General features: G+C 49.0%; 3 protein-coding genes across 3 annotated transcripts; 2 read left to right on the top strand and 1 right to left on the bottom strand.

Moving 5' to 3' along the window:
* Window positions 1-227: 227 nt before the first annotated feature.
* LOC124677888 lies at window positions 228-4,162 on the bottom strand. Its single transcript, XM_047213834.1, has 7 exons — window positions 4,004-4,162; window positions 3,321-3,350; window positions 1,896-1,991; window positions 1,653-1,773; window positions 958-1,279; window positions 781-835; window positions 228-656 (listed from the first exon to the last, which is right to left on the bottom strand). Exons 1-7 carry the CDS (start codon window positions 4,115-4,117, stop codon window positions 582-584), a joined length of 813 nt encoding a protein of 270 aa, XP_047069790.1. The 5' UTR covers window positions 4,118-4,162; the 3' UTR covers window positions 228-581.
* A 2,833-nt stretch (window positions 4,163-6,995) lies between these two features.
* Window positions 6,996-8,970, top strand: LOC124677889 (endonuclease 4-like). The gene is made up of 8 exons (XM_047213835.1): window positions 6,996-7,106; window positions 7,195-7,366; window positions 7,945-8,037; window positions 8,119-8,258; window positions 8,364-8,456; window positions 8,551-8,609; window positions 8,686-8,756; window positions 8,846-8,970. The coding sequence occupies exons 1-8, from the start codon at window positions 6,996-6,998 to the stop codon at window positions 8,968-8,970; spliced, it is 864 nt and encodes a 287-aa protein (XP_047069791.1).
* Window positions 8,971-11,824: 2,854 nt separating this feature from the next.
* On the top strand, window positions 11,825-21,410 carry LOC124673734 (disease resistance protein Pik-2-like). The gene is made up of 4 exons (XM_047209773.1): window positions 11,825-13,192; window positions 18,198-20,409; window positions 20,511-20,645; window positions 20,756-21,410. Exons 1-4 carry the CDS (start codon window positions 12,378-12,380, stop codon window positions 20,804-20,806), a joined length of 3,213 nt encoding a protein of 1,070 aa, XP_047065729.1. The 5' UTR covers window positions 11,825-12,377; the 3' UTR covers window positions 20,807-21,410.
* Window positions 21,411-27,459: the final 6,049 nt, after the last annotated feature.

The following is a 27,459-nucleotide window of genomic DNA, read 5'->3' as shown; positions in this document are numbered from 1 at the left end:
TCATCTTAATTAGCAAGAATTGGATCGATTGATGCCTGTGCCTGTGTTAGAAGAAGAATGTTCTAAACAGTTTGAGAACTACTAGATTTGAAGGATCTTAATTGGTGCCACCGTCATGATTGTGACCAACTTTGCTTTCAATCACATCACATCAGATATATCTTGTCTCCACAGGAGCAGCTGTATACAGTAATCGAATTAAAGGAAGCTTGGGTCACTCATCATAGTTGTGATCGCACATTTTCATTTTATTTCGCTTTAGAAACTGAAATTGTATGAATCATGGTTTACATCTTGCTACAACTGTACTGGTACATGTTACAACACAACCTCCTTCATTGTCGGAGTCTGCTTGATTGGATATAGCCTTAAAATTTTATCATCAAATTAATACTGAAAGAAAAAACAACTGATGCATTGGAAAGCTCTGGGTCTCCTCTCAACTCTTTCTGAGCCTCCAGTCCATCATTCTGGGCAAGAGATGAAACGTTTCTTGGGAAATTCCTGCCTTCTAGGTCACCGCCCAGCTGCTAGTGTTGTTGGCAAGCTGCAGAACACCATCCATGGAATAAACATCAGGATTAGGCGGCCTTGAGGACTGTGCAGAGAGAGTTGTATGCGTTGACACAGTGCTTAAACTTCTCCTCGGCAACGGCCTGCAAAGTGCAAACATTGTATGTAAACAACATATCCTCAGTGAAATCGTCTAAGACTGGAAGGCAATGGAGTACAGTGGCATATATACTGTTGTTAAACCCGCACAAGAATTGAACTTGTTACCTGTGAAGAGCCCGGGTGTTTGTCGGGGTGCCACCTCAGAGCAGATGCGCGGAAGCTGCACCAACGCCACAAGTAATTCAGGTGAACACCAGCGGGGTGGTACTTGATACAAAATTTGTAACAGTGACAAGACAAACAACAATTTGAGGAGCCATGAGGAAAGGGGAAACAACTCACGCTGTTTTGACATCATCTAGGGTTAGTGGACCACATGCTGGTAATCCAAGGGTGACCCTGTGCGCATGTGAGCCGATGCCGGTTGTTTCACCCATGTCATCGTCGCTTTCGTCTTCGCTATCGCTTTCTACAACTCTTTGTCTTCGTGATTCACCGGTCCGTCTAAATCCAGACGATGAGTCTTTGAAGTGAAAACCCTCCCATGACATATTGGACCAAGTAAAGCCGCGCTCCTCACCAAACATGGTTTCAAAAATGTTTTCGGGGTTCACGTAACGGGTCTCGTAGAAAAAATTGTAGAATTTCGCCTTGTCCTTTTTGTCTACAAACAAGAACATGCTAGTTTAAGTGTCATTTAATGTGGTATGAATCTGTATGGTCCCACAGCATGAATCAATGCTATAACCCAGTATGGCTGATATAACCCATGAAAGTTTAACAAAGCACTGTATTAAACAGGAAACACCATAATATAGTAAAATATAATCAGGATCTATGTAGTTGAGTTGTAGGATATGCAGAGAAGGAATATCACACGATGGAAAAAAGCATGACAGAAATCCTATGGGACCACTAGAGTAATATACAATCTATGCATAACAATTCAGAAATGCTAAATGACCAGATTGATATTTTGAAGGCAGGACACACGAGAAGCAAAATATGCATGCTGAGAGGGAATCAGGGAACCATACTCTTTCTTTGATGGTGCACTCCTTGTCCAGACTTTGTTGAACTGTGATCCTGAGGTCTTTTTCTGAAGGTTTTGAATCGTGGAAGATTGTGTGAATTGGCAAAGCTGCCCACACTATCATTCTGGAGGGAACACAAAACTTCAGAAACTATAGCAACAATAAACGGATGGTATGTGTTTTTGCCAACTCCTATGAGTCTTATCTTTGCAGATAGAAAGTCCAAATGACATCTCAAATACTCACCTGTACATGAGGTGTTGACTTTCCATAGAGAAGGTAATCTTTCAGGGCCTTCTTTCCTTCTGCTCGTTTTTGGCGAACAACATATCTCTCATATTTCTGTTGAAGAGTTAGCACCCATGAGAAGTTGAGAACTATACTAAAATATCCAGTGTCGAATGCTACCTAATAATGGTAAGGCAGTCATGTGCAGAACCTATAATGATTTTACTTTCCATGCGATGAGGCATTTTATAGAACTATATGGGGCAACAGTCAGCAATTATGGGATGGTATCCAGGCAATCTTCTCTGAAACTGTTCCAAAATAGCAACCTGGCAAAGTTAGATGGATGTTGACAGTGGATGGCAAATTTACAGTCAGGTCTATGTACAATAGGATGATTGCGTAGAATATTCAGTTTCCACAGAAATTTATGTGGAAAACTAAACTTCCTTTGCATATCGAGATATTTCTTTGGTTGCCTATTAAGAATAGAATTTTGACAAAAGATAATCTATTGTAAAGAGGATGTGTAGGATCAAATGCTTATCAATTTTGTGGATGTCCTGCGACTGTAGATCATCTTTTCCTACAGTGCTTGGTTGCTAGGTTGATTTGGAGTGTAATGAAATGTGCCTTTAGCTGGAGGACAATGCCTGATTCGGTGCATGATTATTACTGCATGAATAGCTGCCCGTATTTTGAACTATTTGCAAATTCCAAAACAATGCATGTTTCAATAATAAAAACATATAATCCATATACGATTATGCATATGATTTGTCATTGGCTGAATTTATGGTCCTTATTGCAGGCAAAACTTCCAAAGAAAGCGGTAATGAAGTGCCAAGTGGGGGATAAAACTGTTCCAACAAGTCACAAGTGAAGTCTTCAAAGCTGATCATGGATGGAGGCCTAGGAAAAGCTGATTACAGAAAATTGAAGAAATATGGAGGATGTACAGGACTGGGAGGAAAATGCTTTTGGTTCATATATCAGCTTGCAGAAGGATAGGTTGCTTGCTGCGGTGCTGAATCTTTGTCTTGTTAGGAATCTGTAAGAGATGTAATCTTGAGTTCTAGCCAAGGGGAGGATGTTTATCGTTGTGTCCTAATGGTTTTATCCCGTCGCAATTTAATCGGCTTTCTCTTTTTTCTTTTCAGTTCTAGTAGATATCTGTAACAAAGGCTACTTGGTTTCTCATAATGGAAATCAAAGAGGAGACTCTCTTTCATAAATAGAACTGCTGATCTGACATTCTGTAGTCCCAAGTATGTTTGACACTAACTGAAATCATACTGACCACAGAGCGTGCTAGTTCCTATCTTGCATTTGCATCAGGCTAAGGCATCAAGTTAAACTGGTGATTTGAGCATCTGGACTTCAGGTATGTTTGACATTGATGACCCTCATGTTCCCAATCAGATAACAGTTGACAAGGCATACCTTGGACAGCTTCCGTTCTCCATGCTCATGCTGCACAATGAATTGGCAAAAGAAAAGTCATGTTAGCATGCAACATATACATGTATGAGAAGATAAGAACAGAAGTGATAAAATGTCAAATGTTCACGTATAGGGTCCTTGGCATATTATAAGTTATAACTACTGAAAATGGTAACGGAAATCAAATACAGCAAGCTAGTTCATAAAGAAAAATCGGATGTGTGACACATAACACACGAGGTTCATCATTCATACTCAACCTACTGAAACCCATCAGCCGTAATCAACAAGATTGTTGGTGGTTCAATACTATTCAAAATTGGGAGTTTCAAGTGTTCATTATTGTTCTAAGGATCGTGCTCAGATGGTTAGTTTCAGAATCGAAATTGCGTGTTGCAGAATATATAAGCATCTAACCGCAGCGGTGGTATGCATGTATGTAGCTACCCGGCTACCAGGCTACCAAAAGGAAATCCAACTAGCTGGGCATTGCTAGAGCATACAATTGAGCCAACAATTATCATCAAACTATGCCAACTTGGATGTTGTTCCTGTGGCGCATTTCACACATGGTGATCGATCGCGGAGACCAATTTGACCATCCCATCCTTATCCATGCCTAACAAAGAAGGGGACTCCCTACAAATGGGAAGGGGGAAGGGAATTCAGGCGGTCGGTCGGACCTTGCAATCCCACTTGGATTTCCACTTTGCGGGCGAGACGGGCGTGGAGTGGAACGAAGCCGCGGCGCAGAGGTGGCCTCGCAGCCTCTTGCTCCACGACGCGGCGGTCTGCATCGCTCCGCTCCCCGCCGGCGGGGGACGGATCTCCGGCTCCCCTAGCGCCGAAGAGGGAGAAATGGCGATCTCCGGTGGCGTGCTCTTCCGCCTCCTAGGATTCGCCTCCTCCGCTGGAAATTATAGGCAAGACGGCACCTTTTCTTCCCCGTCCCTCTCGCCGGCGGCTGCTTTTTTTTTTTTTTTTTGGTTTGGTTTGGTCCTACTACCCACGCACCTGTGAAAGAAGCCTGAATATGGGCCCGAGGCAAGGCTCATTACTCATGAGCAAATGGATGACATTTTCCAGGCCCGGCCCGTATAATTCGTTGGCGAGTCCAGTTGTGTGAGAGAAAGCTGAATATGGGGCCGAGGCAAGGCTCACGAGCAAATGGGTAAGATCAGCCTACGAGATGCTTGTCAACACCAAGATCAATAGAGGGAATTATTTTGAAGGAAATGTATGCTTATCCAATTCTGAAGCTGACTCGAAAGCTTGGTGTTCTCTCTGGAAGGCGGCGGTACCTTCCAAGATTAGAGTTCTTCTGTGACGATTGGCACAATAGCCTCTCCCAACTGGATCGCCACAACAGCCTCTCCCAACTGGTGATTTGCGCTGGAACATCGCCATATGGCTGGATCAAGCTCGTGTTCTTTACGTGACATAGCTGATTCTTGGAGGCACTCCCTACTAGAATGTAACATGGCTTTGAGTGTATGGGCACTCTCCAATTAGCAGATGGTTGGACATATGAATTATGTGGGGGAACCAAGTGCTAAGAACTGGATTTTCCGAATGATTGGGACGATATGGTATGTTCAGTTCACGAGGCTGGATGATATGGACTGCAAGACGCAAGGCAATCCGTGAAGATAACTTCAAGATCCCCTTGTCGACTCATGGCTTCATAAACTCATACCTTGATCAGCTCAAATCCACGGTGAGCCCAGCTGCCCCGGCCCCCATCTGAAACCTACTTGACAAGCGAGCTAGATGGATCCCTCCGCCACATGCAATACCGAAAATTAATGTCGATGCAGGTGTGGCAAAGAATGACAACCGAGGTGTGGCAACAACTTTTCGTGACAACAATGGATCATATTTGGGAGCTTTAGCAGTGGTTTTTGGTTTTTTCCGGGAATCAATGATCGATCTATTCTTGACACCCTAGCAGTCCGGTTTTCATCGCATCTGATTACAAGTCGACCATTACTGATATCATAGAGGGCACTCTGGGACGTAATGAAGATCAAGCATCAGTCAACAAGCTTTCATGGGGTGCTCCTTTGCCTATGAAGGCCGAGCTTTAAACTTTGAAGCACACAATCTAGCTAGGCATATGATTTCTTTTGGAGTGGGACGCCACCTGTGGCTCGATATTCCCTACACTAACTCTATTCCTTTAAACAGTATTGATGATTAATAAAGCCTAGTAGATTGTCCTAAAAAAAAGTTGCATGAGTTAGAGTTAAGTCTATTTAACACCTAAGTATAAGGGTGTTCTCAGAAAAACCCTTAAGTATAAGGTTTCATTCGTAAACTTAGAAAATATATATAAAAAAGATTTAATATACACATATAAGGGATTGACAAACCCTCCGTCCCATATTAGTTATCATTGATTTAGTATAAAGTCCAGGTGAGTGTTGCCCATTGGGCAGCCCTCCTTAGCCAAGGCTGTGACAAAAATGAATTTGTTAGTCTTCTCTTGTAAGTGCCCGTGCCACCGAAATGCTATGGATTTTTTTTTCTATCATTGTCTTTTTGCCTGGTTATGCGAGATCATTGGATCCTCCTCTTATCTTTACAAAGGAGTCCATTTGCTCGATCATAATTTTAATCTCCCGGCGGCTGGCATTCGTACTCGTAAGTTCTTTAGAACATTTTTTGAATAAAGGTTTTGTACATCTATTGATGCAGAGTCTAGGGTTTCTCCCCTTTTTAAGAAGTAAATAATTTCTTCTAGTCTGCCACATGACTTCTGAAACTCTCTTGTGACTTAACCAATTTTCTTCGTATAGATTTGCAGGGACTAGAGTAGTAGGGATTGCAGTCAGTAGAGCATGTTTGGTTCGAAGCAAGTCCATAAGATTTATTTATTTTACTTTTGAATTTATTTGTATTGCTATTGATGATTATTATTAGATTGGCTGATTTTTCGCAAAAAAAGTCCATAAGAATTTTGAAATTCTATTTCTAAGAATTTATTTCTATAGAAATTGTTCGGTTTGTAGACTGAAAACCATATAATTTTCCTATGGTCTACCTTGCACTCAATTTCGTAGTAAAATTTTAGTTAGGTCTTATCTCATAGGGATTTTCCTTTGTCTCAATGATAACTATGACAAGCACCTATTTCTTCACACAATTAAATGCCTATGTTTTTTCTGTACTGCAGCCAAAACTACTGATACAGAATCCTGCGCTTATGTTTTCTCCGATCGACCCAAAACCGCAATCGAGTACTACAAGCGTGCAAGCAGACGGTGCATGCCTTTCCAGCCAAGAACTTATCCTCGGATTGTGCGCTTTGGAGCGGACATGAACGCACGTACTGCACATGCGGCTACGCCTACGCGACCACTTAGGCCTACTGGCAGTAATCATGGTTCCCAACTCCCAAGTATGGCAGATGATGCTCGCCTGATCGAGGTTGTGAGGTCACGTGCTCGAACCAGTCCAACACTGCATTCGATGTGTGGAGTTTCAGCCCCCCGGTTGTTAACTCGCACCAATATCATGGCGGATCTCAATGCTGGACCCTAGCAAAACTCTCAAACAACAAAAACGCACTATATTAGCCTGTGGGCAGTTCATGGTTGTACTACTAGGCCAGAAGCGAAAGGAGCACGGGAACCACGAGCACTGAACACACACTGAGAAAGCGTAGCCAGGACGATGGCCCTTCTCCTGCTGCTTCACGTCGTCCTGGTCGCCGCGGCGGCGAGAGCTCCGGCGGCGCAGGCGTGGGGAGTGGAGGGACACTACATGGTCTGCAAGATCGCCGAGGTACGTGCGTGAGCCACCTACCCAGCACTAGCGTTTGTATTCCTTCGGTACAAGTTTGTCGTAAACTGAACTGAGATTTCTCGTGCAGAGTTACCTGACGAGCGAGGCGTCGACGGCTGTGAAGGGGCTCCTGCCGGAGTCGGCCGGCGGCGAGCTCGCGGCGGTGTGCTCGTGGCCTGACACCGAGCGGCGCCAGAACCCGTGGTCGGCCCCTCTGCACTTCGCCGACACCGCTGGAGACTGCAAGTTCAGCTACGCCAGTACGTGAACCTTTCGCCCTCGCAGTCAATTCAATCTAAGTAAATCGGTTTGCTAATTCTCAGCTGAGAATTGATTAGTTTAATTCTCAGTCGATTTCTAAAATATTATACTCCCTCCGTCCATAAATAGATGCCAAAGATTTATCTAAATTCGGATGTATCTATACACTAAATTGTGGCTAGATACATTTAAATTTAGATAAATTTTTGGCATCTATTTATGGACAGAGGTAGTATTAGTTTGTGATTCTGTTGCAAGTTGCAAGTGAGATATCCTATATGGTGTTGCAACTGAAAAATCCCTGTCCGTTTTCGTGATTCATACTAGTCATGATTTACAATACGAGATCCGAAGATCACCTCAGAATTATAGTCAACTGAGAATTTGTCACTCTCCAAATTGCTGATTCTTAGCTACCTTAGAATTAGCTTAGTTGCCAATAAAAGCATACATCGTGTCAGATTTGCTTTGCGTGCGCTATGAGTTGTAGCCAAGTTGAGTTGGGTGTGCCACTGTGCCATTGAACTCTACAAAATTGTGCTACTACTAAACTGTGGTGATACCGTTTTCTGTACAGGGGATTGCCACGGCACGAACGGAGAGAAGGACATGTGCGTAGTCGGAGCCATCAACAACTACACCGCCGCGTTGCAAGACTCATCGTGTCCATGTAAGCTCACCCATTCACCATTCACTAGTTGTCTTTCTCCGTACCTGAAAGAGAACCCCGTGCATCTTTGATATCAATCAGATAACCGGACGGAGAGCCTGATGTTCCTGGCGCACTTCGTGGGCGACGTCCACCAGCCCATGCACTGCGGCCGCATTGCCGACCTCGGCGGCAATACCGTCGTCGTCAGCTGGTATACGAACAAGACCAACCTCCACAAGGTTCCTAGCACTTACAATTCATCGTAGCAGAATCAATGGCTTGGATCCATTCATCTTAGTTCATGCCCCCCTTGCTAACATGGATGGATCATGGATGGGTTTCAGGTGTGGGATGAGAAGGTCATCGGAACGGCCATGAACAGGTTCTACAAGGATGACCTGAGCACCATGATCGGCGCCATCAAGCGCAACCTTACTGTAAGTACTTCTGCATGCCCCCAACTGCATGCATATCAGTTTAGGCGTCAGGTCTAGCCTTAGATCTTTTTACTGAGTTGTTTTTCTCGTGCAGGTGGTTGAAAAGAACAAGTGGGAGGCGTGCCCAAGTCGAGCAACCAGTTGTGCTGACAAGTAAGTTTATCACGATACAATGCAAACTGCAGTTGAAACTGAATCTTGAAAGACTGACGGCTGGGAGTGAATGCAGGTTCGCCGAGGAGAGCGCGGAGCTGTCGTGCCCGGCGTACGTGGGTACTGAGCAAGGCTCCAACTTGGAAGGTAAGCACCTTGGTGCCGAGAGATGACCAATTTATGGTTCTGCCCTTCGGGAAAAGTGTGACGACATCCGTTTCAAAATGGAACTGCAGATGAGTATTTCTTCAAGGCGCTGCCGGTTGTTCAGAAGAGGATTGCGCAGGGAGGTGTGAGGCTGGCGGCCATCCTCAACCGGATCTTCAGGGGGAACAATAGCAGCGCGCTGCAGAGCATTTGAAGTGTTTTTTTTTTTGCGAAACACAGTACAATTAAGAGGCTCATACATACGCGCAGACACTCACCCCTATGAACGCACACACTTACACCCTACTCTTACACCCTACTCATATGAGCACCTCCAAGAGATTGTGTTGAGAACTGATCCGGCAAGTCTTGAGATTGACGAAGTCACCACAGGCGCCTCGCTGTCGACGGGAACGTCGCCTCCCACTGAAGAATATTCTGTCTTTATGCGACACCAAAGTGTCAAATCTGGGATTTGAACTCTGACGGGCTTGGGGTGCGACTACCCTCCTAACCATCCAACCACAAATTTGTTCTCACATTTGAAGTGTATTTTGTTCTTCGCATTTGAAGTTAGTCGAAAGGAATTGGGCAAGAAAGAAATGGATGAACCTGCGTTATGAATAACATTGTCATGTACGTTGTTTGACTTCGTCAAATCACGAACCCACGATTCATTGATGTGCTAGATCAGCCTATGTACTGCAGCGAAAGAGCGTAGAAGAAACACATTTTCCAGGGGGGCGCCGACGAGGTAGGAGAGGTGGTTGGGCAGGTGATTAGTGGGTGGTGGAGAAAGAAAAAATAATTATACTCATCCGTCGCTTCGTCGAGTAAATATAAAGGAGTGCGGCGCGGTCGAGTCTAAATATAGCGACACGTTTGGTAGCATGCCCTCCCCTTTCTCGGCTTCACCGCGTTGTTGCATAGCACGGAAACAACGTTGAGGAGGAATGACCGAATAGGCCATTTCTATGGAGTTGGCATGTTGTCGTGGAAACGTGCACGCGCTTGTGCAACTGTTGCACGCGTGGAGAAACGCGGGAGACGCGACAATTACTCGCGTGCGCCGGTCTCCACCGCCCTCTCTCCCTCCCTCGCTCTCCCTGACACCGGACCGCGCCCCATCAACTGCCCTTCCATGCCTCCTCGCCTCCTCCCCCCCCCCCTCACTCGCCCGATCCGCCGATGGCTCCCGCGACGAAGCTCACCCCGGCGGGTCTCTGACCGCGCGCGGATCATCTGCGAGTACGAGGCCGGTGGCCTCCGTGATGCGGTGGCGCCGATTCACCCGACATTAGTGCCGGTGTTAAATCAGTCGTCCTCATCTCCGAGAGGACGATGGGGACGCGGACCGGCCGCCGCCAGGATTCGACCATCGGATCCCACGATGGGGTCAGAAAACCCCCACCTAGGGTTTCCGACGACTAGAGCAACATTCATGGCGGCGGGTGCAGCAGGCTCAAGAAGGGAGATGGAGGTGCCGACGGGGTTCGTCCCATTCCCGTGGCACACTATGCCACGAGCGGGGCAATCCTCGGTAGTTGCACCTTCTTCAGCGGCGGCCGCGACGCTACCCGTTGTACTTGAAGTGCCGCATCGGCTATGAACTCATTGCCAAGCATGTCATTCACATGCTTGTCATTGTCATGCTGTGGTGATCACCCTTCCTATGCCTAGACATAATTGTCATTGTGTTTGCATAATTAGGAGTACCTACAGGAGTACCTTGATGGGCCGTGCACGTCAAGGATCCACCTACATCTAATTTGTCGTCATGGATCTGGACACTTCATGGGCCTTCGTGGATCCAACTCCTGGTGTAGGTCGGGTGGGATTCGGCTCCTGTTCCTAGGCTGGTCTTCCTCCATCTTCTATCAACAATAATTAGGCCGTCCGATGGACCATAAGCCACCACCACGATCTGTGGGCCACCCGGCCTTGCCGGATCTAGACCATGTCGTTGGCATACCCATGAAGTATATCCACAACAGTACCAACTGATGCAGCCTAGCCTACCAAACAACTGGTCAAAGTTGGTACGTGGCCCGTTTGCAAGGTGCAACACGTTTTAGGGCCTCCCCCACTCAACCCCAAATGAGACCCAGGCTACCAAACACGCCCTAAGGAATCGGTTAGGAAAGTAAGCCAAAATTTTACTCCTATAAATGATTATATGGGATGGTTAGAGATGCTATAACAATAATCATACTAACATGTACCCGTTTGCAGGAAGTCTTATTGTATTTGCCGTCAATTGAAAGCTATATACCTTAGGTCTATCTTCCCTCAGATCTGAGAAAAAATAGACTAGTGCTGGCCTTTTTAGCCCATTTGCCCCCCTCCCCCCATTCTTTCAGCCCAACCTCCGCCACTGGTAGGGGCAGCAATTGAGAATGAAGAAAACCTTCGACACGAACGGTTGGGGCGGTGTCTCCTTGCCTCCCACGCTGGTCGGAGGTAGGGGCAGCGTGGGTGGCGGCGTGTCCAAGAGAGCGGAGGTAGGGGCAGTGGCAGCAGCGGTGTCTCCTACCAGCGTGTGGCTAGGCGGCGGGTCTCCTCGTAGGGTGGCAGACTTCTCCTTGCAGTGTGCGGCCAAGAGGTCATGGCTGGGCCACAGCGTCTCCTCGAAGGGCAATGACACTTCCTCACAAGGCATCGACATCGGCGTGGTTGGCCGGCAGTGCTGTATGCGATGATTAGGGAGCTGCATTTACCTCCGTTTCATATTATAATCCGTTTTAGCAAGCTAATTTAATTTGCTAAAACGGCATATAATTTGGAACAAAGTGATAATATTTAGCGACCGATTAAGCGGGGATGACTGGTTTAGCGACTTGCTGATGACTGACTGGTCTTTCTATATTGGTATGTAATATACAGATAAATAAGGGCCCTTTAGTCAGTCACATTAAGAATTATTCTTAACGAGAGACACGAGCAGAGTAGGATCTCGTCTCTTCCAAGTCAAACTGTTCTCGTCTCCTCTCCCCCAATCATCAATCCCCATCTCGTCTGAGCAGTAGCACCGCGGGGTGGCCGGTTGGTGGTGGCGGGTGGCCGGTGGGACTCATCTTGTCCGTGCCCGGAGCTCAGGTTGGTCGCCGGCGCCGTCCGCGGTGAGCAGCAGCCAGCAGCCGAAGTCGAGGCTCCTGGCAGTGGCGCGGTCGGCCTACCTGTTAGCTCTTTTGCTCCTCCTCTACTTCTAGATCCACCACTGATGGAGGTTGTGCAAGGTCCTATTCCTGTCCCTAAGGTAATTTTGTATTTTAGTTTTACTTTTTCTTGTCTTCTTAGCTCTGAATTTTGCATCTAAATTGGGGAAAGTTCAAACCAGCAAGGTGATGGAAATTGTTGTTTACAGATTATTTTTTGAATATGCAGTGAGGAGGTGATGATTAAGGACAAAAAGCTTATTCCTTCTTGAAAATAAAGAAGGGTGAATGTGAAGGCCATGAAACAGAAGCAGTACATGAACCAGTACACTTACAAGGGACAGTATCCCAGCCACTGCCAGTAAGAGAGAACTTGTGAAAAGAGATAGACAACAAGTGAGAAAATAGAAGAAGAAAAAAAGGCACCAAGCTAGCAAGCGAGAGAGAGAGAGAGTGAGAGTCGAGCATGGATTTCGGCACGGGGGCGATGAGCTCTCTCATCCCCAAGCTTGGTAAGCTGCTCATACAAGAGTACAACCTGAAGGAGAACGTGAAGAAGGGGATTGGAGACCTTAGGGATGAGCTCCTGGGCATGCAAGGGGCCCTTGTGAAGGTATCCAGCGTGCCGCTGGATCAACTTGACCCGCAGGTCAAGATTTGGGCTAATGAGGTCAGGGAACTGTCATATGCCATTGAGGACAGCCTCGACTCCTTCTTGATGCGCGTTGAGGGTGTTGAGCCAACCAAGCCGAAAATCAAGCACTTGTTGAAGAAGGCCCGCAATAAATTCACCAAGTTCAATGCGCGCCATGAAATTGCCGGTGACATCAAAGACATTGAGAGCCAAGTTATGAAGATCAAAGAAAGGTACGAGAGGTACAAGATCAATGATATTGTTGCTAATCATGCATCAACAACAGTTGACCCTCGTCTCTCGGCTCTATACAAAAAGGTCTCTGACCTTGTTGGCATTGGTGAGCCAATTGATGAGCTAATGAAGCTCTTGTTCGAGGGTGCTGACACGTCTCAAAAAGATCTCAAGATAGTCTCTGTTGTTGGATTTGGAGGTTTGGGCAAGACCACCCTTGCAAAAGCATTGTATGACAAGCTTAGCAAAACATACGAGTGTCAAGGTTTTGTTCCAGTTGGTCAGAACCAAGGCGCGAAGAAAGTTCTCAGTGACATCCTCTTTGAACTTGACATAGATCTGTACAGAGCTGCAGAAAGAATGGATGAGAGGCAGCTGATCAACCAGCTGCAAAAAGTCCTTGCAGGCAAGAGGTAAATCTCTTCCTATGTTAGTCTTAACTTCTTTATGTCACATATGCCCCTAGGTATACTATATGGCTTATATGTTTTGGTGACATGAAATATACACTAATATGGGCGTGGTTAATCATTTTGTATGACATATAAACTAAAACTCCGAAGGTAATTGCAATGCAACTCAAGCTTTGGTTGAGCAAATAAGGACGATGATATATATTGGATTTGTTCTTTATGATATTTTGTTTCCTTCATCTCGGTAAAAACTGTAACATGTATATTTTAACATCATTTCTATTAGTTTCTTTTAGTTTTTATGTAATGAATCCTTATTTATATCATTCCACAAGTAAATTATATCAAGAAAAGGCCAAAACAAAAAGAACATACATAACATGCACTACAAGGAGTCATATGCGATCACGATGGCATGTATGCAAACACAACTCATTTTCTCTAGTACTTATTTTCTGGTTCTCTTGTACCCAATTGAGCATTTAGTAGGAAAATGTTGCAAAAGCGGAGCTTCTCGAGGTGAATATATCCATGCTCAACATGCGCAACAATGGTCACCCGCGCATATCCCACACCCTTATCCCCTTTATCTCCACCCTCAACGTGCGCAACAATGGTCACCCCCGCAAAAGGCTATTTTGTTTAATTTTTTTTATCCATTTTTTTTCTAATTATTTTTCACTCCCTTTTTTTTTCTTCAGAATTTCTAGTATTTCCGTTAGTCTCTAACTACACTTAATCTCTAGTCAAATTACTTACCCGTGGTCAAACTTTTTGGTCGGTCACCCATCCTCACACTACTCCAACACTAGCACGCTTAATTTTCGAGTTCCTTCCCTTTCCACTTCCAAGTGCTTGGCGCGCATATTGTTGATAGTAGTATCATATCAATCCTATTAACATGTTGGTTGATGTCACACTTCTTTATTATTTAAATTCCAAATAATTCTTTTAATAAACAAAAGTAATGATATAATAATAATGTTGAATAAATAAATAAACAAAAGTATCATATCAATCCTATTATTTTTAATTATTTTTTAAATTTTTTAAATTTTTTTGCCAAACCTAAAACCTGAAAATTTGAAAATCTTATAATTTGCTAAAAGTAATAGTAATATTATGGAATTCAAAAAATCTTATAATTATTGATTTTAATTTTTAAAAAATTAAAAATATATAAAATTCTAAATTTCTGGAAAAAACCTACAATCTTCCTGCTTTCATATTTTCATTTGAAATTTTGAGAATCTAAAAATTGGCTAACCGGGTAAACCTGGGTGAATTCGGATGTAACTTTTTCCCACGATGACTTTGATATATTAGAGCATCTCCAGCCGCGTCCCAAAAACCGTCCCCCAAACCGCGCCGGATTGAGCGTTTGGGGGACGTGTTTCGTTCGTGCCGCGTTTGGGGGACGTCGCTTCCCAGTCGCGTCCCCCAAACAAAATTTCGCAAATTTTAAACTTAACTAGATTCGATTTAGATTCGTCCAAACTTACATAGATTCGAACGAAATTTGACTAACTTTAAAACTAAACCTAATCTAGAACCACTTGCGGCGGCCGGAGGCGTCGTAGTACCGCTCGGAAGTTGTACATCTCGCTCGGTGACGACCTCCTCGCTTGATGCGCTCGTCGACGGGCTCGTCCACGGGCTCGTCCTTCACCAAGCCGCTTGGTCCCTGCCTCGCCGTCGTCGGCGAGGTCCACCGGCGGCTTGCCGGAGTCGCGGATGGACATGGCGATCGCCGCGTCCAGGTCGCCCCTCCGAGCGTCCTTGTCGTCCATGGACGCCAAGAACGCCGCCCGCAGCCTCGGGCGAGTCCTCGGGGTCGTCGGCCGCCGGCGATGAGCCGGCTGCGCCGCTCGTACTCCGCCGGCGGCGCCGCCGCCGCGACGCTTCCTCCGGCTCCTCCTTCACCTCCGGCCGGGATGAGGAGGGCGCCGCCGCGCCTCCCTTGCCGCCGCCCGCCGCCGCTACCGCCACGCCTCGTGTTCGACGGGCGTCGCCGGCTCCTCCTTGACCTCCCGTTTGGGGACGGTGTAGGGCGCCGACCGGTACGACGAGGACGGCGTCGATCGCGCCGGTCCCGAGGAAGAAGAGTGCGAGGAGGACGAGTACGTCGTCCTCCTCGGGCTGCCATTGAGGAGACGCCGGCGGCGACGACGCGCATCTCCGGCCTTGGAGCGCCGTTGCGGAGGCCGCGGATGACGTTCTCGAGGGTGCGCCCGAACGCCCCGAACAGGCGCGGCCTTCCTCGTTCCAGCTGTTGGGGCCGCCGACGAGGTTGCTCGGTCGCCGTGCATCTCGACGTCGTACTCCGCTCGGAAGTACGTCGTCCACCGAGCGTCCTTGTCGTTGACCGCCCACGTCGGATCCAACCGCTCCTCGGCGGTCGGCTGAGCCCGACGGGCCTTGATGGCGTCCCTCCATTGGTCCGTCTTCGGCTTCGGCGGCGGCGGAACGCCAATGCCGTTCACGGCCATCTTCCGGCCGCCGGCCGCTGGCAGCCGCATGTCCGGCGGGACCGGATACCGGGCGTGGTACGGCGCCCACGCCTCCGCCACGGTGAGGCTGCCGCGCCCGAGCCATTCCGCCGCGGCGATCTTGCGGGAGGACGAGCTCGACATTTTTTGAGCGGCGGGGAGAGGATCCGGGAAGGGAGGCGGCGGCGACGAGAAGGATTATGATGAGCGGCGATAACCGGAGGGCGTCTTAAAACAGCGGCGGTAGCGGGTGGTTGCACGCAATAACTCCCGCGCGGACGGCCACGCGGCCATGCACGACGAGACGCGTCCCTCGCGTCGCTCGGGAAAACAGGGACGCCATTAACGTCGCTTGACCAAAGGTAGGCGACGGGGTTTTAGCCTTCCGTGCCGCCCGACGCGCGTCGGGCCCGCGTCGGTTGGCCTCGCTTTCGTTGTGTCCGGCATCCCCGGAGCGTCCCCGTGGGACGGGGACGGGCTCGGGGCGCCGGACACCGTATCGGGCCGCGCCGGACAAAAATGGGCTTTGGGGGACGCGGCTGGGACGCTTTTTTTGTCCGGCGCGCCCCAAATCCCTTTGGGGGACGCTTTGGGGGACGCGACTGGAGATGCTCTTATACTTTTTTTTTCCGACGTCGTATGCAAAAGTTAATGCGGTTTTACCATTTTTTGAACTTTTTTTTATAAAAAAAAGTCAAAATTCGAATTTCTTAATTTCACTGAATAGTAGGTTGCATAACATACAAGAATCCGAAAACATTTTATTTTTTGAATTTTCTATCATTTTCATTTGTATTTTACAAAGCAAAAAAAAGCGATCCAGGGGGTGTGGGGGGGGGGGGGGGGGAGGTGCGTGGGGAGCAGGAAAACCTTTAGTACCAGTTCGTGTCACGAACCGGTACCGAAGGTTTTCCGGCTGACGCCAACCCTTTAATACTGGTTCGTGACACGAACCGGTACTAAAGTCCGCACGAACCGGTACTAAAGGTTGCAGGCGGCCTGGACAGTGCAACCGGTACTAATGCACCCTTTAGTACCGGTTCGTAAGGAAACCGGTACTAAAGGCTTGGACGGAAGCCCCTTTTTCTACTAGTGCTTATCAGAGTTGGTGAACACACGGCTGGCCACGGCGGAGACGGTGACGGCGACTGTTGACCTCGGCGGAAGCAACCCTCGACATGGGTGACCGTCAGCTAGCCTTCCCCAAATTGTTACCCACACACTCACAGTCAAGCCGCACAACAACCTAGCTTTGAACTTTTTTTCACGAAAACACAAAAGCCTTGCGTTTCGATGCATTGATAGAAAAAGAAGGTTATATGTACAAGTCCGCGCACGGACGAACACCACGCCGTACAACTCGACCCAAGAAAAAGAAAAAACTAATCTAGGGGAGCAAAAGGCGCACGCCTCGGGCGCCCGCGTCCGCCCAGAGCCGCGCGTCGACAACTATGTCGTTGAATAGGGTTGTAACCGAAGGGCGCGCGTTGTCGAAGACCACCGCGTTCCGATGCTTCCATATCCACCATGCATTAAGCATGATCACCGACGAAGTGCCCTTGCGCAGCAGGCTAGGGGTGGTCCGCACCACCAGTGACCACCACTCCGCGAAGTCACCCTCAGCTCCGCGAAGTCACCCTCAGCCGTGGGGGGTCCTGATGTGGATCTGATCCACGAGAGGACCTCAAACCAGACCATCCTGGAGAACGAGCACCCTGTGAGGAGACCTAGCTTTGAACTTGAGTTGACACATTAAGCATAACGCTCAAACTAGAGCCGGTTCTGAATAAGGCTTGCCCTAGCCTTGACAGGGTTGTGCTCTACCTTGGTGGCTGACGCCACTTTGGCCAGATCTAGGGCCAGTGTCCTAGGATTGGCCAACAGCAACACAGCCAGCGAAGCCCACAACACCACCAAACACCGTTGGTGGTCCATGCTAAGCATTATCACCTCCAAATATTGCTCCACCACTATGGTTCGTGGGGCCTACACACGTACCGGAGCCAACTCCTTGCACTCGCCATGGGAAATCCACCTCTAACGCCGATGCGGTCGTTGCCATTACAATGACCACCCTTATCGTTGTCTGCCCCAAAGCGACCAACCGTGCCTGTTGCCGCCTCCGCAAATTATCTCTTTGTGTGTTTGGCCAAAACCATAAGCGCTCTGATTTGATAACCATATGAAAAGCTATCATTAAACACCATAGAAATGGAAATTAATGTGTGGCTATTATAGCATATGTGACACTGGACATCTATTCTTTGGCTAAAGATCGACTCAAGATTACCATCAGTTGCATTGGTTGAATGGTTACATGGATTACTCCTTCAGTCAACTGTCTCTAGTTTTGCTACTACAATACACACCTATTTATCTAGAGTTAATCTCTTCTAAGATTCTTAATGCCTTTTTTTTCGGTCTGGTGTGTCATAGCATGCTTCTTATTTTAGTGGATACTAGTAAGCTATATAGCTTTTTTGCTAATTATAATTTTTGCCTTCTCACGTGAATAGGTACTTTATTGTCATTGATGACTTATGGGACATACAAACATGGGAAATAATTAAGTGTGCTTTTGTGGATAGTCATCCAGAAAGTAAAATTATCATAACTACTCGTATTGTTGATGTTGCCGCAAGAGCGGGTAGGATCTATCACATGGAACCACTTTCCAATGATAACTCCAAATTGCTATTCTATACAAGAACATGTGGTGGTGAAAAAGTACGTTGGGATAACCAATCCGATGAAGTGATCAACAAAATCTTAAAGAAATGTGGTGGTGTGCCATTAGCTATCATTACAATAGCTAGTTTGCTTGTTGGTAAACCAAGTGCAGATTGGTCTAAGGTGTATGATGCAATTGGTTTTGGGCATGAAGATAGTGAAGTCATCCAAAACACAAGAAAGATACTGTCTTTTAGCTATTATGATCTACCTTCCAATCTAAAGACATGTTTATTGTATCTCAGTATGTTTCCTGAAGATTACTTTATTGAGAAAAAATCACTAATATGGAGGTGGATCATTGAAGGATTTGTCCCTGATAAAGAAGGGATGGGGTCATATGAGCTAGGGGAGATCTATTTCAACAAGCTTGTTAATAAAAGCATGGTCCGGTGGATAAAGCCTAATAAAATATATGAACCTAAGAAACAAGGTTGTATTGTCCATGACATGGTGCTCGATCTCATCCGCACCATGTCAAGCGACATAAACTTTGTTACTGTATATGACATGGAACAACACAACACCCATTTGCCAGGCAAACGAACCAATAGGGTTCACAGATTGGCACTTCACGGAAGAAGTGTGGAACACAGCTCTAGCATTGAAATGAAACAAGTGAGGTCATTTAGTGCTATCACATGTGGTGATAGTAAGTTGCCCCTCCTTTTGAGCTTTAATGTGTTACGTGTGTTAGTTATTGAGGATTGTGGTTTTTTGGAAGATCACAGTCTCGAGCATCTTGGGAAGTTGGTCCATCTGAGGTATCTAGGGCTGGTGAAGAGTAAAGTTAACAAGCTCCCGGAAGGAATAGGTCATGATCTGAAGTTTCTTCAGATTTTGGATGTAAGGGGAGGTTCCATAAGTGAGTTACCGCCGTCTGTTGGTGACCTACAGAATTTGAGGTGCTTGTGGGCTAATAAAGGTACAAGTATGAAGGGAGAGATAGGGAAGCTAACATGCCTTGAAGAGCTGCGTCTACATTTGGTGGACAATTGCCCTAACTTCTTCACGGATTTGGGGAAGCTGACTAACTTGAGGGTGCTCCAATTTCATTTCAACGAATGTGAAGAGACCGCAGGCAAGGCTCTGGCAGAGTCTCTGTGCAAACTGCACAAAATCCAAAGTCTAGATATAACCCGTTTCAAAAAACAAAAACAAAGTCTAGATATCGACTCCAGTGGATTAATGGATTACTTTAATAAGGAATTTTGTGTCAGTTCCGGCAGCTTGGATGACTTGGCACCTAGTTCAAAGCTTGATTTCTTTTGTTTAGAGAGACTGGTTATACCCAGGATGCCATCATGGATCAATTCTTTGTGTGTTCCTCTTCTCTCTGACTTGTGGTTGTATGTGGAGGTGGTAGAAACTCAGGGTCTGCAAGCCCTCGGAAGGTTGCCGTCGCTCCGCTGGCTCTTTCTCCAGAGTGGGGAGGAAAAGTGCATATCATATACCTTTGGCAGTTATGAGTTTCACAAGCTGAGATTTCTAGCAACGAACATAGAGATCACTATTGGAGCAGGAGCACTGCCGATGCTTGAGGCACTGTATTACAGTGCCAGTCCTGGAAGAAAAGACAACTTGGTGCCATGGAATAGTAACATTCGTTCACTTGTTTCTGTCATTTGTCGGCTTGACTGCGCTAAAAGCGGCCGCAGGGAAGTGAAGGCAGCGAAGGCAGTCCTGAGGAAAGCGGGGTTAGCCCATCCCAATGCTGAGGAACTCGACATCGAGATATTCGTACAGAACTACAGGCCGAAGGCAGCTCGACTCATTGACGCACTCGGGTCGATCCTACATGGTTTGGACAGACCCGATGCAGAGGCAATAACTGCAGATCAGCGAGAGCTACGTTGCATGATTAAATCACTGGAGACTTTGTTACGTGATGATGATGAGCCTCGAGTTGGGAGGTATGGTGAACAAGAGCTGTGCGGCTTTGTCACCAAATTCAAGAGTCTGTTACATGATGACGCAGCTACGGACCAAGAAGAAGAGGTACGTGCATATACTACTACATCCTATCGGCCCATCACTATAACTATATACCATATGTACCTGATTGCCTGCTCACCGTTTTATGTGCGCCTCATCTCTAGCCGGACAACAGCGGTTCCACGGACAGCGATGACGATGACAATTACGCGGACACCGACACTGAGGACGATACAGATGATGACAATGGTGATAATGATGATGATAACGGCGACGATGACGATTCCGAGCAAAAGGAGGTACATAAGTACATACTATGTCATGTTGATCGCATACTAAATAGAAATTCATTCATTTATCAGGCCGCTGGCTGAACGGCCGATTTCACTTATATCTAATTAACCTCCAGGAAGACGATGATGTTGCCACAAGCAGTGGGGGTCACATGGTGCTGCCCTGATGGCATTCCGTTCCCGGAACCAAAGGCGTTGGCGGGCGGCTTCTTGGTTGCTGGGGCTATGCCCAGTCAAAGTGGGAGCCGCGGCATCTGCCAGGTTACACTTGTTAAGCCTGTCGCCACTGCTCAAGTGTCAGTTTAACTCTTCAGTTACAATAAATTGCAGTGTGCTATGTGTGTTTGTACACAACAACACGTCTGTGGGTAGCTAGGCTTAAGTTTACGTTTGTCTAGATCACCACGTCTTATCCTCGTGGGATGGCACGAGTTGTGGAGGGCGTGGCGAGTTTGTAGGAAAGATGGACATGGCGATGGTGGGATGGCACCGTCAGTAAGCCCAGTCTAGCGGTTTCAGTTGCAACCGAGTACTAGTATATTGAATAAAAGGAGCGAAAACAGAAAAGTGGTTAGTTGAACACCACGCAAGAATACTCTGTTTCTCTCTCTGGTTGCCTTGTTCGTGTTCCTGTGAGTTCTTCTCTGCCATTGTTGGCAACAACACCATTTGTAGATTTAGCCATGTGGGCTCCTGATGGGATGTATCTTAGAATCGGTGCTCATATTGGCGCTCTTATCGCTTATATATATGTTATTCGTCCTTTTAGTATGTGGTTATACACACCAAATTGGAATTCTGAATCATTTCTTCCAGTCATTATCTGTTATGACCGGTATCGGATACGTGAGGAGGGGGCCCAACCGTGGGTCCAACTAGGGGATTAGCCAATTAATCTTTATCAGTTTAGCTCTTTATATACAAGTTTTTTTTTTGAGAGTTCAACACTTTATTGATCAGTTCATATCAATACACAGTTTGTCCTGGATGAAATCCGGCACAGATCCACGGAAAGAGCAGCTACCAAAACGATCAGCTCGGCGAGCCAGAGTATGTGCTGAATTATTACATAAACGACTAATGTGACGAAAAAACACCGAAGAAAAGGAAGTAGCCAGGCGTTTTATGTCCTCCACTACTACCCCGACCAACGACCGATCACGTGAAGATGAACGGATCCGCTGGATGACGGAGAGGCAGTCCGATAGCAAGATGAAACTATCCAGGCCTTCTTCTCGAGCGAGGGTGACTGCACTCCTGATGGCGAGTGCTTCTGCAATTTCTGGCGACGTAACCTCATGGCGCACCTGACTGAAAGCAGACAGGAAGATTCCGATGTGGTCCCTGATTACGACGCCGACCCCCATTGTTGAAGTAGACGAGAACAACGCAGCATCAACATTAAGAACTGCCACACCTTCCGGCGCCGGAGACCAAACAGGAACTCTCCCTGTAGTAGTCTCACGACTATGGCTGGCTGGATGTTTAAACAGATGCTGCAGAATCATCTCCATATAGGACTTAATCTGCAAAACCAGGCTGTTAGGGTGTTTGAGAGGCTCGCCATTGCGAACCGCGTTGCGAGAACTCCATAGGTGCCACACCGTAACCGCCAAAGTGACCGCCTCGCGATCGTCCGCTCTTGCAAGAAAATCAAACAGCCAGACTTTGATATTAGTGAACTGTTTCCTTTTTAGCTGTACTGGGAATGCTGTCTTCACACCACGCCACACTTCATAGGCATATGGACAGAACAGCAATGTGTGTTCAATACGCTCTTCACGCCCACAGAAACAACAGGCGTCAGAAGCCGGAACATGACGGCGCCGTAGCTGATAACCAGTGGGGACACAGTCATGAGCTACACGCCATAAGTTGATTTTCATCTTGCCCGGAGCTTTAATATTCCAGAGTTTCTTCCATAATTTCTCCATCTCTGAATTTGCTCCTGATGAAAGTCCATTGCCTGACATATTCCTCGATGCTTGAATAGTTTGACCCCGCGCCAAGTGATAGGCTGACCGCACCGAGTATACTCCACATCTTTCATGTGGCCAGGCCACAAAATCTGATCCACCATGCCTGCTAAGAGGAACTTGAATGATTTTTGAAGCAATCTCCTCCTCGAACAGGCTTCGGACCACTTCTTCGTCCCAGGTACCCGACTCTTGATCCAACAACATGTCAACTGTGGTTCCGACGGGCACAGGAGCGACGGTAGATACCTTCTCTGGCGGGCAGTCCGGTATCCAGTTATCTGTAAGTATGCGAACACTTTTCCCATCGCCAATACCCCAACGCAGACCTTGTTGAACAAGTTCCTTACCGAATAAAATGCTGCGCCACGTAAAGGAGGATGACCGAGGTCGAGGAGCCTCCCAGAACTCACATTCGGGGAAATAACGTCCTTTTAGAACTCGGGCACACAGAGAAGTTGGTTCCGTCAGCAACCTCCATGCCTGACGGCCCAACATCGCCTTGTTGAACAGAGCGAGGTCACGGAAGCCCATTCCACCTTGGGATTTTGGAGTAGACAACCATTCCCAAGCCTTCCAATGCAATAATAATCATCATTATTGCCGACTCCCAGAGGAATCGGTTTCCCTAACCCTAGCAACCGCCTCTCCTCCTCTCTCGCGCACGACGGCGCCCTGTCGCCGGCGTCTGCAACCTCGACCGCACACAACCCCCTCCTTCCCCTACAATCTACGCCCTCGGTCCGGTAGAGCAGTTGGTTCTACCAATTTGGTATCAGCTAGCTCGGCTGCGATCATGTCATCTTCCCCCACCACCACGTCGTCGTCGCCCCCGCCCGCTCCCTCGGTAGTCGTCACCACGGCGGGATCCCCGGTCGTCGCCATGACGGCGGGCACCGCCGCGCCGGCGCCCGTCATCTACACGCCCGAGCAGATGAGCGGGGTCATCAACAACCTCGTCACCGCGGTCCAAGGCATCCGGCTCTTCTTGATCGGCACCCAGGGGCCCCCCACGCCGCCGCAGCCACCCGTCTTTTCCGTGCCGGCGCCCGCGCCATTGTTTCCGCCTTTCACGGGCGTCCAACTGCAGCCCCCACCAGCGTCGGCCCACCCTTGGACGCAGTGGCCGCCGTCCTCCCCCGCCGGTCCGAGTCCCGCAGCTACGGGGGCGTTCCCATCCACCAGATTCGTTTTCCCCCGTCGCCGTCTCCGCTGCCGGCGTGGCTCGCTGCGTCGTCGCCCCAGCCGGTCTACACCACCGCCGGCGAACCGCCGATTCCCACCCTCCCGGGCACCGCCCCCGTGGGTTATGCGCGCCCCCATGAGGAGCGCCCCGATGCGCACGGCCACGGCGGCGTTACACCGCCACCACCACGATACACCAAGGTCGACTTCGCCACCTTCGATGGGTCAGAGGATCCCCTGAACTAGCTCAACCAGTGCGAGCAGTTCTTCCGCGGGCAGCGCACCCTAGCGTTGGATCGCACCTGGCTCGCCTCCTACCACCTCCGGGGCGCCGCCCAGACGTGGTACTACTCCCTCACACAAGACGAGGGCTGAATGCCTCCTTGGGACCGCTTTCGGGAGCAATGCCTCCTTCGCTTCGGGCCGCCGATCCACGGGAGACGCCTCACGGAGCTTGGGCGCCTCCCCTTCACGTCCATGGTGCAGGACTTCGCCGATCGCTTTCAAGAACTAGCCTGCCACGCCCCGGGTGTCACGGGGCAACAGCGCGCGGACCTCTTCGTTAGCGGACTCCCGGATCACATACGGGTGGACGTGGAACTCCAGGCCCCCCACGACCTTGCAGACGGCGATGCACTACGCTCGGGCATATGAGCGCCGTGCCCTGGCGCTGCAGCCGCCTCCCCCGAGTCGCGGGGCCCGACCACCCGTCCACCCCCCGCCGACCGCAGCGCCGACCACGCGGCCATCACCAATCGCTCCAGCAGCGACACCGCATACCTTTTGGTGCCTCATACCGGCGGAGCAATTGGAGCGCCGTCGCCTCGGCCTGTGCTTCAACTGCGACGAGCCCTACGCACCAGGTCACGTTTGCCCGCGCCTCTTCTACTTGGAGACGGTAGACGAAGGCGACACGGACACGGTCGCCGACACATCGACGGAGACCACTCTCGACTCCACGCCGGCCACGGCGTGCCTAGTCTCGCTCCATGCGTTGGCAGGAATCCGCAACGAGCAGACGATGCTCCTGCCGGCGATGATACACAGCGAGCAGCTGGTGCCCCTCCCCGACACCGGCTCCACACATAACTTCCTACCGAAGACCACCATGCGTCGCTTGGGCCTCCAGCCGACGGGCGGCGATCATCTCCGCGTCACCGTGGCCAACATCGACCGTCTTCGCTGCCACGGCGTGGCGCAGCACGTGCCGCTCTCCATCGGCGATGAGCACTTCACCATCACGTGCGCCGGCATCGACTTGGGCTGCTTCGACTTCATCCTCGGCATGGACTTCTTGCGGACCCTCGGGCCCATACTGTGGGACTTCGCCGCCTTGACGATGACCTTCTGGTGCCAGGGCCGCAGCGTCCGTTGGACGGGCATTGTGGGAGCCGCTCCGGCACCGCAGCTCCAGCTCACCACGGCCGACCTGGACTCCGAGCACCCCGTGTTGGCCCACCTACTGCAGCAACACGGTGACCTCTTCGACGAGCCGCAAGGCCTCTCGCCTGCCCGGGTGTATGATCATCGTATTCACCTCGCCCCGGACACGGCGCCGGTGGCCATGCGGCCTTACCGCTACCCCCAGCTGCAGAAGGACGAGCTCGAGCGCCAATGCGCACTCATGCTCGCCGCGGGCATCATTCGGATCTCCACGTCGCCGTTCTCGGCGCCGGTGCTGCTCGTCCGCAAGGCGGATGTCACATGGTGTTTCTGCATCGACTACCGCGCCCTTAACGCACTCACGCTGAAGGACAAGTTACCGATTCCGGTGGTAGACGAGCTCTTCGATGAGCTCCATGGGGCGCGCTTCTTCACCAAGCTAGACTTACGGTCGGGCTACCACCAAGTGCGCATGCACCCGGATGACATCGCCAAGACGGCGTTCCGGACCCATCATGGCCACTTCGAGTTCGTGGTGATGCCCTTCGGCCTCACCAACGCGCCAGCGACATTCCAGACCCTGATGAACGATGTACTCCGCCCCTATTTACGTCGGTTTGTGCTCGTTTTCTTTGATGATATTTTTATCTACAACACCTCGTGGGCGGAGCACCTACAGCACGTCGCCATCGTCTTCAACGAGCTTCGAGCGCATCATCTTCACCTTAAGCGCTCGAAGTGCTCGTTCGAGACGACATCTGTCGCTGACATAGGCATCCCCAATGGGCCTGCCGAAGATGGTACCCGGAGTTTACTGAAGGCCCACGAGTCGAAGAATACAAAGATCGGAAGCCCAATTCGTGTTAAGGAAAGATAGAGTTGTATTAGGAAATATAGAGGCTTGTAATCTTACGGGACGGGTGCGAAACCCTCCCAGACTTTGTAACTTGTATATTACGAAACCCTCGGCTCCACCTCCTATATAAGGGGGAGCCGAGGGACAAAGAAAGGATCGAACCTATTGTTAACAGAACCCGAGTTTTTACAATCAGCGAGTACTTTTCGGCTGAAACCTTCGAGATCTACTTGCCCTCTACTTCTAGCAAAACCCTAGTCTACAATCTGTAGGCATTGAGAAGTTAATCCCTTGTCAATTGGCGCCGTCTGTGGGGATTAGAGGTTGCAAGGAGCTGATCTCGATGTCACGTCCAGAATCGTCGACTTCGTCGGTAGCAAGCAATGCGATGGATCGAGGTAAACAGGAAAAAACTGATCTAGTCGATTTTATTCCTCACCCGCCCTCCCGTTTGGATGCATGTGCGTATCTGGAGGAGCCCATCATCATGACGTTCGGAGAATTCCGATTCGGCGTCACCAAGGAAGGATGGCGGCGACTACGGAACTCTTTGTGGAATATCACTGGATATTTTAGGGTTTTCGCGACGGGGAGAATATATAGGCGGAAGGGCGGCCTCGGAGGAGCCAGGGGGTGGCCCCCCATAGGCTGGCGCGCCCAGGGGCCTGGCCGCGCCGCCCTGTGGTGTGGGCTCCCTACTGGCCGCCTTCGATGTTCTGGAACCCTCCGTGGAAAATAGGAAGCTTGGCTTTTGTTTCGTCCAATTCCGAGAATATTTCCTGTGTAAGATTTCTGAAACCAAAAACAGCAGAAAACAGGAACTGGCGCTTCGGCATCTTGTTAATAGGTTAGTTCCGGAAAATGCATAAAAATGATATAAAGTGTGAACAAAACATGTAGGTATTGTCATAAAACTAGCATGGAACATCAGAAATTATAGATACGTTGGAGACGTATCAGGCACGTCTGTCGTGACCTTTTCAAGATGGCGGGCGTCAAGCTCCAGTTCAGCACGACGTTCCATCCTCAGACGGACGGCCAGTCAGAGGTGGCTAACAAAGTGATCTCCATGTAGTTACGCTGTGTTACAGGTGATCGTCCTCGCGCATGGGTGGATTGGCTCGCTTGGGCGGAATATTGCTACAACACCTCCTACCATTCTGCCATGCGTGCCACACCATTTGAGGTGGTCTACGGTCGACCGCGCCACCCATCTTGCCGGTCGATCCGGCGACCGCTCGGACGGAGGCAACGGGGGAGATTCTCCGCAACCGCGACGAGATGCTTGCCGAGGTGCGGCAATGTCTCGTGCAGGCTGATACGTCCAAAACGTATCTACTTTCCCGAACACTTTTGCTATTGTTTTGCCTCTAATTTGTGTATTTTGGATGCAACTAACGCGGACTAACGCTGTTTTCAG

The sequence above is a fragment of the Lolium rigidum genome, chromosome 7 (genome assembly GCF_022539505.1).
Source record: "Lolium rigidum isolate FL_2022 chromosome 7, APGP_CSIRO_Lrig_0.1, whole genome shotgun sequence".
Lineage (NCBI taxonomy): Eukaryota > Viridiplantae > Streptophyta > Magnoliopsida > Poales > Poaceae > Lolium > Lolium rigidum.
The sequence above is the reverse complement of the archived record's forward strand: the minus strand, read 5'-3'. Positions and strand labels throughout refer to the sequence as shown.

Coding starts and splice junctions, on each gene's coding strand:
- LOC124677888 (XM_047213834.1), bottom strand. CDS start 4,117: ATGCAGACCGCCGCGTCGTGGAGCAAGAGGCTGCGAGGCCACCTCTGC. Junction 1,992..3,320: donor GAGAACGGAAGCTGTCCAAG/GTATGCCTTGTC, acceptor ACTCTTCAACAG/AAATATGAGAGATATGTTGT. Junction 657..780: donor AACACCCGGGCTCTTCACAG/GTAACAAGTTCA, acceptor TGCACTTTGCAG/GCCGTTGCCGAGGAGAAGTT.
- LOC124677889 (XM_047213835.1), top strand. CDS start 6,996: ATGGCCCTTCTCCTGCTGCTTCACGTCGTCCTGGTCGCCGCGGCGGCG. Junction 8,610..8,685: donor GCAACCAGTTGTGCTGACAA/GTAAGTTTATCA, acceptor GAGTGAATGCAG/GTTCGCCGAGGAGAGCGCGG. Junction 8,757..8,845: donor GCAAGGCTCCAACTTGGAAG/GTAAGCACCTTG, acceptor ATGGAACTGCAG/ATGAGTATTTCTTCAAGGCG.
- LOC124673734 (XM_047209773.1), top strand. CDS start 12,378: ATGGATTTCGGCACGGGGGCGATGAGCTCTCTCATCCCCAAGCTTGGT. Junction 13,193..18,197: donor AAAGTCCTTGCAGGCAAGAG/GTAAATCTCTTC, acceptor TCACGTGAATAG/GTACTTTATTGTCATTGATG. Junction 20,646..20,755: donor ACGATTCCGAGCAAAAGGAG/GTACATAAGTAC, acceptor ATTAACCTCCAG/GAAGACGATGATGTTGCCAC.